We start from the raw sequence: 16046 nt of genomic DNA, 5'->3' as shown, positions 1-16046 counted from the left end.
TGTCTCTTCATAATAAATTCCAGGCCTTTGTGAAAAACCTTGTGCAACGAGTTGTGCTTTATATCTTGCAATCTTGTTTTTTGCGTTTCCTTATGAATACCCATTTGTAACCTACGGGGTTCACACCAGGCGGGGTTTGGAATATTGGTCCAAAAACACTACGCCTTTCCAAGGAATTTAATTCTGCCTGGATTGCATCTTTCCACTTAGGCCAATCATGTCTCTGTTTGCATTCATCAACAGAGCGGGGCTCAATGTTATCGCTTAATATAATTTCAGTGGCTATTGCAAATGCAAACATGTCGTCGATGATTATTTCATTTCGATTCCACAATTCATTAGTACATGCATAATTTATTAATATTTCTTTGCTTTCATGTACTTCTGTCTCTTCAGGGACATGTGTCTCATCAAAGACATTTTCTTTTGCTGGAAGTACAGAATCATGAATTGTGAATTTATAATTCATTTTCTTTTCCTAAATGATTTCATTTGGGTTTAACTGTGCCCTCATCTTTTTCTTTCGAGAAGCTAAATCTTTTGAACCTGGGGGTTTACCACGCTTCAGGCGTACACTAGATGAATCATTCGCTGCCACTTTATTTTGTCCAACAAGGACATCAATTCGTGTAGGTGCATTTGCAGCTGGTATATGTGACTTTGTCACTTTCGAAGCATCATTAAATGCACCTGGCATTTGATTAGCAATATCTTGAAGATGAACGATCCTTTTCACTTCATTTTCACATTGAGTGATTCGTATATCAAAATGAGATAAGATGGGAACAATCTATTTTAGCTTTTTCCGTTCTTCTGGAACGGCCTTATCTACCCCTTAACGACGGGAATACTGTCTCATCAAAATGACAATCTGCAAAACGAGCTGTAAATATATCACCCGTCAAGGGTTCTAAATATCTAATGATAGATGGTGAATTAAAACCCACATAAATTCCCAATCTGCGCTGAGGTCCCATTTTAGTGCGTTGTGGCAGTGCAATAAGCATATAAACCACACAACCAAAAACTCGTAAGTGTGAAATGTTTGGCTGATGCCCAAACACGAGTTGTATTGATGAGTATTGGTGGTTGGTTATGAGTCTTAGTCGAACTAATGATGCAGCATGTAAGATGACATGTCCTTATGCAGAGTCTGGCAATTTTGTTTTCATGAGTAGAGTGCGAGCTATTAATTAAAGTCGCTTGATAAATGCCTTCGCTAAACCATTTTGAGTATGGACATGAGGAACATGATGTTCAACATCAATGCCCAGTGTCATGCAGTAAACATCAAAGGTTTGAGACGTAAATTCACCAGCGTTATCAAGTCGGATTGACTTAATGAGGGTGATCTGGGAATTGTGCTCGCAACTTAATTATTTGAGCAAGAAGCCTCGCAAAAGCTACATTTCGAGTAGACAATAGGCAAACATGTGACCATCGGGTAAATGCATCAACCAAAACCATAAAATATCGAAATGGTCCACAAGGTGGTTGAATAGGCCCACATATGTCCCCTTGAATTCTTTGCAAAAATGATGGGGATTTAGCATCAACCTTTTGTTGTGATGGTCTAATTACCAACTTCTCTTAGGAACAAGCCTTGCAAGGGTTATCATTTGAGACATCAATGTGTCTGCTCAATAATGGATGTCCATTATAGTTGGTAATGATTCTACGCATCATGGTAGATCCTGGATGACCCAAACGGTCATGCCAAAGCATGTAAACTTTTGAATCAATGAACTTCTGGTTCATGATAGTATATGCCTCAATTGTCTTTATGTATGTATAATACAATACACTCGATAAACTACGTAACTTCTCCAATATACGCTTCTGGGTATCATTGGAGGTAATGCATAAATATTCCACATTTTCTGCACTTTTCATTTCAATGTGGTATCCATTTAGACGTATGTCTTTAAAGCTCAACAAATTTCGAGTAGACCTAGTGGCGTACAACGCATTTTGTATGGACAATATTGTTCCATTTGGTAACATAATCTGGGCTTTTCCTGAGCCATTAATTACATCTGATTGTTCTGATATTGTTGTTACCTTTACTTTTGCAAGTACCAAGTTCGAGAAATACTTTCGATCTCGAAGTATTGAATGCGTGGTTGCGCTGTCTACAAGACAAAAGTCCTCGCCATTGCTCTTGTTTTGAGAATAACCATAATTTTTATCCATGTTCTTAAAAAGCAGTTTATTCATACCGGAATACTACTTTTATTGAATTGAAAATACAAGCATTAAACCACAAGTACAAATAACAAGAGTACATTAAACATAAATGATCCAATCGGACCCATAAACTTCATTCCCTCTTTCAATAATAAAGTCTGAAACATCCAAGTGGGTTGTGTTCAACTGTCCTGATAAATTGGACACTGGATCAGATATTTCCATTGGTTGAGCCTGGTCGAGGAAATTGGTCTCGACACCCTTCTCCTTGAGGAAGGCTTGATACAAATCCACCAGATGTTTTGGGGTACGACAGGTACGCATCCGGTGCCCATTGTCACTACACCTATGGCAAACTCATTCAGGATTTCTAGGAATGTTCATATGAGCTTTGCCTTTCTGGTGATTTGCATTCTTAAAGCTCAGGTATGGATTATAAATTGGAACCTGGTTGTGAAATTGAACGCCATGGTTCTTGCATTTCCCATTCCACCGGCCTCGCTTGTGGCCATTTCCTCATTTGTAATAATTACAAAGGAGGATGTGGTATTTCCTTCAAGGGAAGTAGCATTCACTTCTAGAAATGGTGCTGATCTAGTATGTCGGGACTAATGATTCTTCATCAGAAGCTCATTGTTTTGCTCGGCTACAAGAAGTACAGATATCAGCTGGTTGTACTCAGTAAAGCCTCTTTCTCTATACTGCTGCTGCAGGAGCACGTTGGATGCATGAAATGTGCTGAAAGTCTTTTCCAGCATATCTTCCTCAGTTATTGTTTCTCCACATAGCTTCAACTGGGAACTAATTCTGAACATTGCAGAATTGTATTTAGCCACCGTCTTGAAATCTTGGATTCTTAGGTGAGCCCACTCATAACGAGCTCTTGGAAGAATCGCTATTTTCTAGTGATTATATCTATTTTTTAGTGCCTTCCAGAGGGTTAATGGATCTTCAATTGTGAGGTACTCGCTCTTCAATCCCTCATCCAGGTGGCGATGAATAAAGATCATGGCCTTCACCCAATCTTGAGAGGATGCACTGTTATCCTCATTAATGGTTTCCCTAAGATTTCCTGCCTCCAGATGAATTTTGGTATCCATTACCCAGGTAAGGTAGTTCTTTCCAGTAATATCCAGGGCAAAAAAATCAAGCTTTGCCAAGTTCGCCATTTTCATTTCTGAAAGAAAAATGAGGCGTGTAAGAACTTGCAATAATATGTATTCTGAAGGAATATATTGTTAGAACTTCTGGTCCTTACAAATTTTTCATTTTGATCTTCAGGCTAAAATGATAAGCTCTCGAAACTTCAGGCTCGAGATTTACATGATAAATGAGAAAGGTAATTGTACCGCACCATTCTCATTGAAATAACATAGGATGAGCGATTATTCCGCAGCACTCAAGCATCAGAAAAATTAAATATACAGAGTAGGGTGGGTGATTATTTCACACCACCAAAAATTGTAATAAAATTAAATAGCAGGCAAATTTAAATAAGCAGGGTAGGGTGAGCAATTATACTGCTCCACCTAAAATTTGCAGTAAAATTAGACATGCAATTCAAGATAGGCGATGATACCGCACCATCTTGGATTGCATAAATAAACACTGGGTTAGTAGTCAAGAGCTACACCAAACAAGAAATCAAAGATATAAGTAATTGTTATGTTAAGAACTAAAAGCAGGCATGGTGTAAACAGTTCTTTGCTAGGGTATATCCAGCAGTTGAGGCAGAGGAAGAAGAAGAACAGTAAAATCCTTAGAGGAAACTTTTTTTTTTCTTTCGGTGAAGGGAAATGAGAAATTGTTAGAGAGTCTTGCTGATAACGTGTTATAAATAAGCAAAAGTTAGAGAGATAACATTTGTTAGGGACAGGAGCGAAGCAATTGCAAAATATTATACCAACACAAAATGATTGCAGAGGAAGTGAGGAATATTATTATTAGTTGTTTTTCTCTTGTAGTGTCTCGATCACCTATGTGGTGAACTATTTATAGAAGGTTTACAATGAATGAAAACAACTTCCCGTGACATAGCACAACAAATTATGCCTTATTCATTACTATTCGCATATGGGCATACAATCCCACTATTTACAACAACCTTTTGCTATTCTTACAAATTTAACCAAAAATTTATACAAAAGTTCTAAAACACCCTAATTACCCTCCACAACTCGGGAAATTTAAAAAAGTAATCAGTTTTGGATCCAATTAAAGCCACTATTTTAATTTTATGATAATTATAACCAAAATTTGATATAAAAATATTAATATACCCTTTAAGCACAATCTTTAAATTACCTTAAAATATGGCTTCCTTCTTTTAAAAAAAAAATGACAACTGGTAGTAAGTCGTGATCCACCCTTTTTGGGGGATGAAAAAACTCACAGAGGTATTTCAGCCTCTCTTGGCCATAAGTCTGGCTTTCAAACCAACATCGAGTTTCGAACCCTAAACCTCTAGTTTTTAGTTTTAAGAAAGTCTCGTAATCCGTTATTTACTACTAGAAAAAATTAAATGTGACTGGTTGGGTACTCGACTAAGAATGAGTTGCAAAAACAATTAGCTACAAAGCCTATAATTGCAACGAGGAAGAATTATGTGTTCAAAGTGGATAGTACAACCAAAACACAAACATTTATAAACTTACCTGAATTTATGTGCTCAAACTCCTTACGAGTCTCTGAATGAGAGAATAAGCTTCATTCTTTCAGCAGCATTACATGCTTGATCGACTACGATTGTTGTCTTTCTCTTCTCACAACCTCTGGTCCAACGATCTTTCTTCTCAGGTTAACTTGTAGTCCTAGATGACCAACTTAAATCTACGCCCATGCGCCAAACCTACTCTAGCTAACCGAACCCATAATTGGTCCAACGACCCAGATGCTAGTCTCTAGATTAGACTCGATTCCAACCCGATTGGTAGGTCTAACTAGTGGCAATCGAACCAGTGGCGATTTCAACTTGTTTTTCAATATATTGCAAATATTGTCTTCTTTTCTACTTGCTTTTCTTTTTGTTCTTCTAATTTTCTATAGTTTACCCAAAATCAGAGCCCTAATTTTTTACTCACCCTCTCATCTCCTTCCCTTTCCCTCTTTCGTTCTTGCCCACAACTTATCCTACAACACTCAATAATCTCTCCTTCATTTTGGATATCAAATTTGGTTCATGTAAATGACGTCCATTTCAAAATCAACTTTTCACTTATGTACGGAAAGGTGTGCAGAATCGAGATCATCATCTCTATTAACGCTTCGTTATTCGTTCGACATGTGGAGATGAAGTGACATTTGTTTAGAGTTGATTGATGTTTTTGACACAACTCGATCCCGATATTCCCTAAATACCAGGATAAACACGCGCTGACCGACACTTGAGGGTGACGAAAGCCATTTATTGAGTGCAAATGCTGAAAACAAGGGATAACTAATACTTATAAATATAAAAGAATAAAGAATGTGCATTTAAGGAACGTGTTCAAAGCATTCAACTAACTAGAACACTAAAATAAATAATATAAAAATTGAATGAATAAAGTAATGGATCCTACACCGAGATGATTCGAAGATGTCGATGCGGAAGTGCCTGGACGTCAGGATTGTTTGCCTCGATTCTAAGTCCTGAAGGGGGCGCAAAACAAACATGAGTGACCAAGTTGATATAGATATAATAAAACAGTTATCCACATACTAACCCCTAGGTTTTATGAAAACACATATATATCATGATAAACATAGGTTTTCCAAAACCTAGCATGCCGTGCAATGTCTCAAATCATAACTTGTATATATAATAATCACTATTGAATGTCCAATAACCCCTAGGCCCCATGCCGGCTCCCCGTCCCTGAGCAGACAGTCAGAGGAAAATACACTTCAGGCCCCATGCCGGTTCCCCGTCCCTGTGCTAAATAGCCAGAGGAAACACACTTCAGGCCCTATGCCAACACCAAACCGTTGCCTGGGACGAACCGGAATCTATCCATATGTCCTGTAGCGGAAAGGACCACTAGGTAAGTACAAAACCATTGAACATATATATTTTGAAAAGCAACTTCATAGTATAAAGTCATCTATCATTTATACTATAAAGAGGTGTTCGAAACATGTTCTAAATATCATATCGTCATCCCGGATATTCTATAAGAACACGGGTTATAGGAAAAATAGTAATAATTCAAACTAGCCTCAGTAAGCATGTTATCTCAAAGCGTTTCATAGAACATAATCATTAAATCATGCTTTTCATGTATGCATTTCTACTATCAAAACATGCATTTTTAGGAGGGGTCCATTCACAGATACTTAGCCGCCGAAGAGCCACGCAAACTAGCAACCACGGAAACGTCACAAATATTGCTCCTAAGCACATAAATGGTCCAATTAATAAAACTCTATTATAACAATTGAATTTGGGAAAATGAACGTCACAAATATTGCTCCTAAGCACATAAATGTCAATAGAATATTCCTAGAATATTCCCTGACGGAATATTCCCTATAAAGGGTTTCAACAGGTTAGGGTTAAGGGTAATGGGGTTTAAAGGGTTGGCTTAGGATGCACAGGCCTAAGGCCCTTTGGGTTTTTAAAAAGAAATGGGTTTAAGGGAAAATGGGTTAAGCTTTAAAATAAATGGGTTGAGGTTTTAAAAAGGACGGGCCGAAGGCCCTGATTTAAAATGGCCCAAGGGCCTTTTACATTAAAACAATAAATAAAATAAATAATAAAAACTGAAATGGGTTTTGGGTTGGGCTTGGCAGGAAAGGCCCAAAGGCCTTGGGATTTCTTGGTTGCTGGATTCAAAGGAAGGAGAAGGCCGGATTTTGGCCGGAAAGCTACACCAACTTTAAACGGCCATAACTTTGTCAATACCCAATGAAATCGAGTGATTTAAAAACAAAAATCATAGTTCTCGAAGAGACGAAAAGAATGGTACCTCACACCACATTTAACTCACTATGGTTTGACCGGAAAATGCCTCGAAACCCTCGGAGGTCGCCAGAAACTGGGTTAGATTCAAATGAGTATAACTTCTTCAATACTCAACGAAATTTGGTGAAACAAAAAGGAAAGTTGTAGTACTCAGTGAGATGAAGAGATGGATACCTTGACACCAGCCAACTTGCCATGTTTTAGCCTGAAATTACCTCGAAAGCAGCGGTCTGCGTCGGAGCTCGTGTACGGGGCTTCATGGTTCGACTTCTAAGATGACAAGACTATGGTTGAGTTTGTAGTGACGAGATAAAGATGATGGTGATTTCGAAATTGTGATTTGATGATGATTTTAGGATATGGGTTATAGGTGTGGCACAGTGAAGGAGAAGAAGAAAGAGAGAAAGTGAGGGAGAAAAAGATGAAGCTTAGAGGATGAAGATGATGGTGAAGTCCTCGTGATGGCTGTGTGTATATATGTATGGGTGTGTGTGTGTGTGCTCTTGTCGAAGAGAATAGCACCGAGAGGGAGAGAGATAGAAATGAAACTGAGAGGGAACTCGGGGAGAATGAGAGCAGAGAGAGTGAGAAGAATGCCACGTGGCATCTAAGGAGAGGGGACCGGGGACAAAATTTCAAGGGTGGGCCCCTTGGGCACACCATTTAAGACCAAAACAATTTTAAAAGCAAGATAATCTCAAACTTAGTGAAAATACAATTTAAATTAGGGGTGGGTGTAACAGTTTTCCTGGGCCAATACGTATTGAGCCTCTTGCTCGGGCTTGGGGTTTAAGGAAACCTATACCCGAGCTTGGTCTAACAACCTTTATCACTTCATAGGCTTCTGCTCTTGCAAATCGTCAACACATTACTTAGAGTTCCAAGTAGGCCTATTTCTAGGTCTCAATTGAATACACCGCATTTAGTTTATCGACTTGGCTCAAATGGTCGGAAAGTACTTTATGATAAGATTTTCGACCTAGAGCTAGACCATTAAGCGATCACTTATAGCCCTCGAAATTGCTTCCTTTAGTTTTATTGGGCTGATTTATTGGCCTCTTGCCCTAGTTGTCTATTCTCAGGTCCATATTGTTTCAAAGGTCGAAGAGGATCATGCCTTAACAATCTCAATTTGGGTCATTGTACTGCCTCCTTCCACCACAATCGTTTTGTTGGTGGTGGAATTTTCAGAATCAAAGCTTCGTTCTGGTAGTCTTCGGAGGCGAATCTTGGATCAGATTTGAAGTACTGTTTATTATAAAGGTTAGGGACTTGAGAGGAATGTATGTTGTTGGTTGTGGTGGCTTGATGATATGCTTTTCTCTACGTGGTTTAAATTTTCAACTTATTTGTGATTCTGGTGGTGGTTTTGGTGACTTTGAAGGTAGTTGGCCTGCTTTCATGGTGGCTGTTGCAGCCAACTGGGTTCGTTCATCAACATGTGCGTGTTTTGTTAACTGCATAGGCCTTTGCGTTCATCTGTTTTGATTTTTTACTTTGTGGCTGGGCCACCTTGTACACCTTGGGCAGTAAAATTAAGTCACCTATTGTTTATTTATTTTTATAAACTTAAGCTATGGTTTACTCCACTAACTAATATTCACTTTTTGTCTATCTTTTAGTTTTTTTTTTTCGGAGACAATATAAATTTTCTCGTATAGAATTTTCCGCCGTCTCTTTTCTCATTCTTTTTCCTTTTATAACAGCAGCTTACCCTAGTTAAGCATATGAAAGGTAAAAGCGTACTCACTAGTACTTTTACTTAGTGAGATTTAGATTAGTGAGATTTAGATTCAGTTGGACTTGCTATGATTAGTGAGATTTAGATTCATGCAGCCTTATGCATGAGCCTTTTTGTTCAGTACCACTGATATGGATAATTCAAGAAAATACACCTGAAACATCTTATTTCTCATTGGAAAAGTGCTTTTAGCAGAGTTAACATTATCGTGTTTCCAGATTTTAGTATGCCGATAGATCTTGCCTTCTTTTGTTCTTGAAATATTTGGTTACACCGTATTTCTAGTTATCTTGCAAAATAATCATTATGTGGTTTCTTAAATTGTCTTATTTTTTCTTTCCATCATGTGTCAGATGTTGTATAGTGTACTTGACACTGGAAACTTCTTTGTCATTCCTGGATCACCAATAGAAGTTTGGGTTATGGAAAGTTACAGAAAAATCTACTCCAAGAATCAGTTGATGAAGAGCAATGAGTTTAGTGAAGGTGATATGCTGGTTGTAGTTGTTGGAAGTTCTTTTTTCTACGATGAGCTTTCATGGGACTATGATGTGGCGATGCATTCTATAGGACCACTGCTAATAAAATATTCAAGGAGGGATGATGCAGGAAGGTTGTTCAAATTTGTTTTCTTATGTGGTAATTCCTCTGATGGATATGCTAATGCTTTCTAGTTTATTATCCTTAATCAATTATGATGTTGTCCCAGTACTTATGACATATTTGAGCTTCTTGCATCTTATCTAAATGTATTCAAATGCCTTAATTTTTCCAAAAAGTGATTTTTGTGGCCAGTGGCAACTGAAAAAAAAAATTGTGATATGAATCTGATTGTTGACAGAATGACAACAATGACTGAAACTGACGTCATTTTTGTATTTCGTTGTGATATCTGGTTATTCTTTTGACTTGTTTTACTCATTCACTGGCATTTATTCATAAGACTATGTATGATCCATTTTGATCCATTGATCTGTTGTTTAGGAAGCTGCTTCACATCTGGGACTTCTTCAAGGATCTGTGCGACATTATGGCTTGAATGGTGATGTCAACAGTGTGTTATTAATGGCTGACATTGTTCTTTACGGTTCTACACAAGATGTTTTTCCGCCATTGCTTATTCGTGCCATGACCTTTGGGATCCCAGTTATTGTGCCTGATTTTGTATCTTGAAGGAATATGTGAGTTCATTCAAATTCTTTGTTTTTAGTAATTTTCTTATCATGTCAAGTTGTCTTTTATTGTCTTTTACATTTGTGATATTACAGGTGGTTGATGGAGTTCACATGATATTGTTCCGAAAGCATAATCCTGATGCTTTAATGAACGCTTCTCGCTTATGATTTCAAATGAGAAACTTTCAAAATTTGCTTGAACGGTTGCTTCTTCTGGAAGACTGCTTGTTATGAACTTGTTGGCATCAGAATGTATCACTGGTTATGCAAGGCTTATGGAGAATGTGTTAAATTTTCCATCAGATGCTCTGCTGCTAGGGGCCAATCTCTCAGCTTCAACAGGGTACATGGGAATGAAATTTGTTTGGGAATGAAATAGATTATAGAAGAGGAAATATTCTGAACATTGACGAGCAGTCATCCTGGAATAACACTTGTATCGTTAATGCCCTAGAAGAAGACTTGTTGGGTTTTGGTTACTCACCAAAAATCTCTGATAATATAACTTGGGATTCATCATTAGATATTCCAACTCAATTAGATTGGGATATCTTGAAGGAATTTGAAAGCTCTGAAGTATATGAGACGTTAGAAATGGAGGAGGTATGTCATTTCCTGAAATTACAGAACTTGTGTGTCTCTAGTTCAGTCCTGCCTCTTCTTTCCCCCCTTTTTATCTTAGTGAGGTAGTTCTCAAAAGACAGCTGAAACAGGACATTCTTCTTGCTTGTAGCTATCAGAAAGAATGGAGAAAGATCCTGGTTTTTGGGATGACATATATCGTAAGGCCCGAAAAGCTGAAAAGCTTAGATTTGAGGCAAATGATAGGGATGAGGGTGAATTTGAGAGGATAGGCTAGACAATATGCATTTATGAGATATACAGTGGGTTTAGAACCTGGCCATTCTTGCACCACGGCACTCTGTACCGTGGATTGAGCCTCGTGAGTTTCTTGCCTTTACTGTATGCTTTCATTTCATTAAAAGCTAGAAATTTTGTTTTTTGTTTTTTTTTTCTTTTCAAAATCTCCAGTTCTTTCTTATGTTTTTTAACTTATCCTACAATGTATGTGATAGTCAAAAGGAGCACGGAGGTTAACATCAAATGATGTCGATTCTGTTGACCGGTTTCCCGTTGAATGAAACTTACTATCGCAACATTCTTGGTGAGATTGGTGGAATGTTTGCTATTGCAAACAAGGTTGACAGAGTTCATCAGCGACCTTGGATTGGGTTTCAAACTTGGCGTGCAACTGGTAGGAAGGTATTTCTTATTTTTGGTTGGAAATTATTCAGAAGCATTTGTCTAATGTCATTAAGTTCCACAATGCAATGTGGCCAGTGGTCTAAACTGTAAAAAAATCAACAAAAGTGTAAAACTATTTAGTCATCTAATTGCCAGACTTGTTATCCAAGCAAACAGATGAACACAAGATTCTGAAGAAACAAAGAATAATCAGGATTATAAATAGCTTCGTAACTTGTCTAATATTTTGTAAGGATGACGTTTGTAATTGCCTATAGACATACATAACCTATATAGATACACAAAACTCTGGATTCCTTGGAATGGTTTTGGTGTCATAGAAAATAGAACAAAAGTATAGTTACATGGAAACATATATGCTACAAGTATTTAAACTTGTATATAATGATTGATGTATGTATTTTCGTACACGTGTGTGTATATAAATATAGTCTTTAGAGCACGTTTTGATACATAGCATTGGCTTGGCTTGGCTTGGACTAATTGTAGGGATTGGCTTGGATTGGATTGGCTTGGATTGGTTTGGCTCGGGTTTGGTTGGTTATATTTAGGCCTTCATTTTAAATGGCCCAAAATAAGCCCCGCAGAGAGGTCCCGCTTATGCAGTTGTTAATTAACCCCATGTTTGGTCTAGACTGAGATTGGTGTTAAATAACCCAATCCAGTCCTAGTTCAATCAATCAAACACTTCATAAATGCATGCAGGCATGTACTGTTCTTTAGTTTGCCATCATATTCATCATTGTTTTTCAAGCAGGTGACTTTGTCCAAGAAAGCTGAAGGAGTTTTGGAAGAAGCAATACAAGACAACACAAAAGGTAAAGTAATATACTTTTGGGGATGCTTGAACATTAATGGTGGGGTGACAGGAAATGAAGATGCACTCACATTTTGGTCCGTATGTGACATCTTGAATAAGGGACATTGTTGATACTTGTACGAAATATTAGTTGAAAATTTGGTTATTAAGTTATAGCTGTGATTGTTGTCAAAGGTTTGGAAATCTAATATGTGATGCCATGCTCCACATAAAGAGGATTTTTTTGGTGAGGCAGTCGTATGCAGCCAGTCTCTCACAATGGGTGGGACAGTGGGTGCATAGGGCTGTCCAATAGAAGAATTTGTCCTTTTAAACAATGGATATTGTTATGGCTGGTATTATGAGAACATGAGGTTCCTTGTTGTCATCCAATGCCAATGGTACACTTAGAACCAAATCCACAGAAGAACGATTCCAGTTGCGTTACTATATGCAATAAAATTTTGGTATACTGAACACAACCACACACTTACATGGCTACATCCGCAAAACGTGGATTCATATAGATCTTCACACAGATTTATAAGGCACTTAAGGTTTCTTATATCCGTAATACAAATGCCATTGGGTCTGTGTTTGTCTTATAGTTATGAGTTCATTAATACATCAAGATAAGAGTATAATTTTTGTCCACTCGAATGCAGAAATGTTTTTGAAGATGCATTTCACTGGATGTATACCTTGCCATCTAATACAGAAGCTCTCCTTCCCGTGCCATAAGATGGTGGTCACTGATCTGCCTTGCATAGTTGGGTGATGCCAACTCGCTCATTCCTTGAGTTTATCATGTTTTCTAGGTAATCTAATCACTACGATTTCTGTTTTATTCTGTTACAGCTTCTGATAGAAAATGAACTTGTGGATGGTTATTATAACTGAAATTTTGTATTTGAGCTACATGATATTTGTTGATTCTTTGGATGCATTGCACACCAATTCTGGCAATATAAATATGTGTCTGTTGGGTTCCTCAGAACTTGAGGTACGTTATTTGGATCACGTTTTCTGGTCTCATTTGGAGTTTAACATTCATCACTTACATTTTTAACAATGTCAACAGAGAAAGCATTGTTACTATCGGGTATTAGAAGTCTTTGTTAATGTCTGGGCTTATCATAGTGGACGAAAGATGGTTTTAATAGATCCAGTGTCTGGTTCACTGGAAGAGCAGCACCCAGTTGAGCTACGGAAAGGATTTATGTGGGCCAAGTATTTTGATAGTACATTGCTAAAGAGTATGGATGAGGATTTAGCAGAAGCTGCAGATGACGGTGATCATCCAAGGGAGATGTGGCTGTGGCCACTCACCGGGGAAGTGCATTGGGAATGAATTTATGAAGAGGAGATGGAAGAGAGATATAGGCTAAAGATGGACAAGAAAAGGAAAATAAAAGAAAAATTACTCGAAAGAATGAGGCATGGATACAAACAAAAGACACTTGGAGGATATAAAGGTTATAGTTTTAGTTGAAATTGTCTAGTTTTCGTCACACTTGAATTGCGATACAGCTATTTCTCAACTGTGGAGTGGGAAAAAAAACTCTCAAAGATTGAGGACGAGCTTTGTTCTTTCTAACATCGACAGCGTGGTCTGTAAAGATGAATTTTGTAGGTATTTTTCCTCTGACGGAATATAGATACTCAAGGTGGATGGAAGATGGTAGCTTTTTCAGCGATCGCAGGTCACTTAGTATGTGAGGCGTTAACCTTCGCATTTCAAGTCGCACAAGGATATTAAGTTTCTTAGCAGTACACACGACATTCGTTGAAATTCTTTTTCACAGTTGACAACATCATGTATTCTTTTGGTAATGTTGATAGGAAGTTTTGATCAGAATGAAGCAGTTGTTGGCAGTTTCTTGTTTTGAATTTTTAGACATTGAATCAACCATCGATTTTATTGTTCAATTAGGAGAGTGCTATGTATATGCATGTTATCTTGGTTACAAGTGTAATAATCGTATCATGTTTGCATTGAAAAGTCCTTTGGTTCTAGAGAAACTCTTTTACAATCAATATATTGTCTCAGTGACATTATTGATGATATAGATGATCGTCATTTTTCATGTATTCATCCATCGGTTGAAAGGAGATCTCTCATCCCAATGGGGGTTGATAAACTGCAACTAAGGTTTTGTAGGCACTCCATTAATATACTTTTATGTTCTTCTAACGCTTAATTTTAAGTATACTCATTGTATTTTACACAAAATTTCACTTTACCTTTTACGTTTTGTTGCGTCTCAATTAACCTAAATCAAATTTACAATCATAGGTTCCAATTGCCCTTTATAGAAAGACAGTCTGATGTGACCCGGATTGAGTATTTATGAATTTTCCAATTACCACCCCTTCCAAGTTCCAACTTAAATAATTACACACCTGCGCCGCCCGGCCTCTCAAAGCCTGAGGCCATCTCCAACCGGCCAAAGGGCTCGTGGGCCCCACTAGACCAAAAAGGGCCAAAGGGCCAACCGGCTGGGCTATAATTTGAATGCAAAGGTAACTAGCTAACGTCAGTTAGTCGTTATTTTTGAATTTTTTTAAAAAATTTTTGAAATATTTTTTACAAATTTTTTTTTTTAAATTCTATGTTTTTTTTTCCTATAGCTTCCTATATTAAACAACATTAAATAACATTAAGTAACATCAAACAACATTAAACAATATTAAACAACATTAAATAACATTAAACAACATAAAAATTATACAACATAAAAAAAAACATTTAACAACATGAAACTTAAACAACAATTTTAAAAACATTCAACAACATAAAACTTGAACGCCTACTCCAATCTTCTTTTGGCCCAAAAATGTGCAACAAGATCTAGTTGTGGGTACTTGTTTGTGGCACATGAGCGTATCATCCTATAACGCCTCATGTACTCATTTAAAAAGATATTGTCAGTTCTTGGATTGAAAGGCAAATTAGGCCCATCATTTATTTTTGCACGAGCCCTTCATGACTATTTGGATCCTCTTGGTTGTAATCGACTATCCATCAATATACCCATCTTGCTCATCCTACACAATCATGTTGTGTAATATGATGCAATGATAGAGTCCAAATTTTCTTGACTCCACCCTCTTGTCGGTTCCTTGATAATTTTCCACCGTGCTTGTAGAATATCGAGAGCTCTCTCAACATCTTTCCGGTATGCCTCTTGGTGTAAGGTAAAACACTTTTTGGCTTCATTTGCAGGGTTTGGAATTGCTTGGACAAGTGTCGCCCACTTTGGGTAGATGATATCTGCCAAGTAATACCTCATATTATATTGACGACCGTTGATGTAGTAGTCAAGTTGAGATGATTTACCTTCCGTCAGGTTATTGAAGAGATGTGAACGCCCAAGAACTGTAATGTCATTTTGGGATCCAAGGACTCCAAAGAAAGCATGCCAGATCCATGTGTCAGATAAGGCAACCGCATCTAACATAATAGTTGGCTTTCTCGACCTTCCGCTAAAGCCACATTGCCATCCGGTGGGACAGTTCTTCCAATTCCAATGCATGCAGTCTAATGACCCTATCATGCCTGGAAAGCCACGATCTTCAGCTTTGCGAATGAGCTAATCCAGATCTTCTTGATTTGGCTCACGGAGGTACTTCTCTTTGTAAAAATGAACAATTGTGTCACAGAATTCAGCAAGAGTATCAAGGCATGTAATTAAACTCAGACATACCGTATAGATCATCCATCGCATCAACTAGGAGGCATAGGCCATCATTCAAAGTGCAATAGTAACCTTTTGATGAGGTGAGAAACCAGGGTGGCCTGCTTTGTCCAGCTTCTGTTGAAAGTATGGATTGATTTGCTGGACATCATGAAGTAAACGCTTGAACACATGACGCCTCATCCGGAAACGACGTTTGAAATCCTCTTCTGTGTAAACCAAGTTAGGGTTGAAGTAG

At 37.7% G+C, this 16046-nt stretch overlaps 2 protein-coding genes across 2 annotated transcripts; one reads left to right on the top strand and one right to left on the bottom strand.

Moving 5' to 3' along the window:
* Positions 1-2795: 2795 nt before the first annotated feature.
* On the bottom strand, positions 2796-3356 carry LOC114825826 (uncharacterized). Its single transcript, XM_029104839.2, has 2 exons — positions 3154-3356; positions 2796-2994 (listed from the first exon to the last, which is right to left on the bottom strand). The coding sequence occupies exons 1-2, from the start codon at positions 3354-3356 to the stop codon at positions 2796-2798; spliced, it is 402 nt and encodes a 133-aa protein (XP_028960672.2).
* A 5054-nt stretch (positions 3357-8410) lies between these two features.
* Positions 8411-13602, top strand: LOC114825825 (uncharacterized). Its single transcript, XM_070825595.1, is given in 15 exon segments — positions 8411-8554; positions 9016-9111; positions 9224-9537; positions 9848-10032; positions 10035-10051; positions 10139-10196; positions 10199-10368; positions 10370-10648; positions 10779-10988; positions 11122-11177; positions 11179-11308; positions 12069-12237; positions 12748-12928; positions 13026-13113; positions 13192-13602. Coding segments are annotated over 15 exon segments (2508 nt in total).
* Positions 13603-16046: the final 2444 nt, after the last annotated feature.

The sequence above is a fragment of the Malus domestica genome, chromosome 07 (genome assembly GCF_042453785.1).
Source record: "Malus domestica chromosome 07, GDT2T_hap1".
Classification (NCBI taxonomy): Eukaryota; Viridiplantae; Streptophyta; class Magnoliopsida; order Rosales; family Rosaceae; genus Malus; species Malus domestica.
This window is presented reverse-complemented; position numbering and strand designations above follow the sequence as displayed.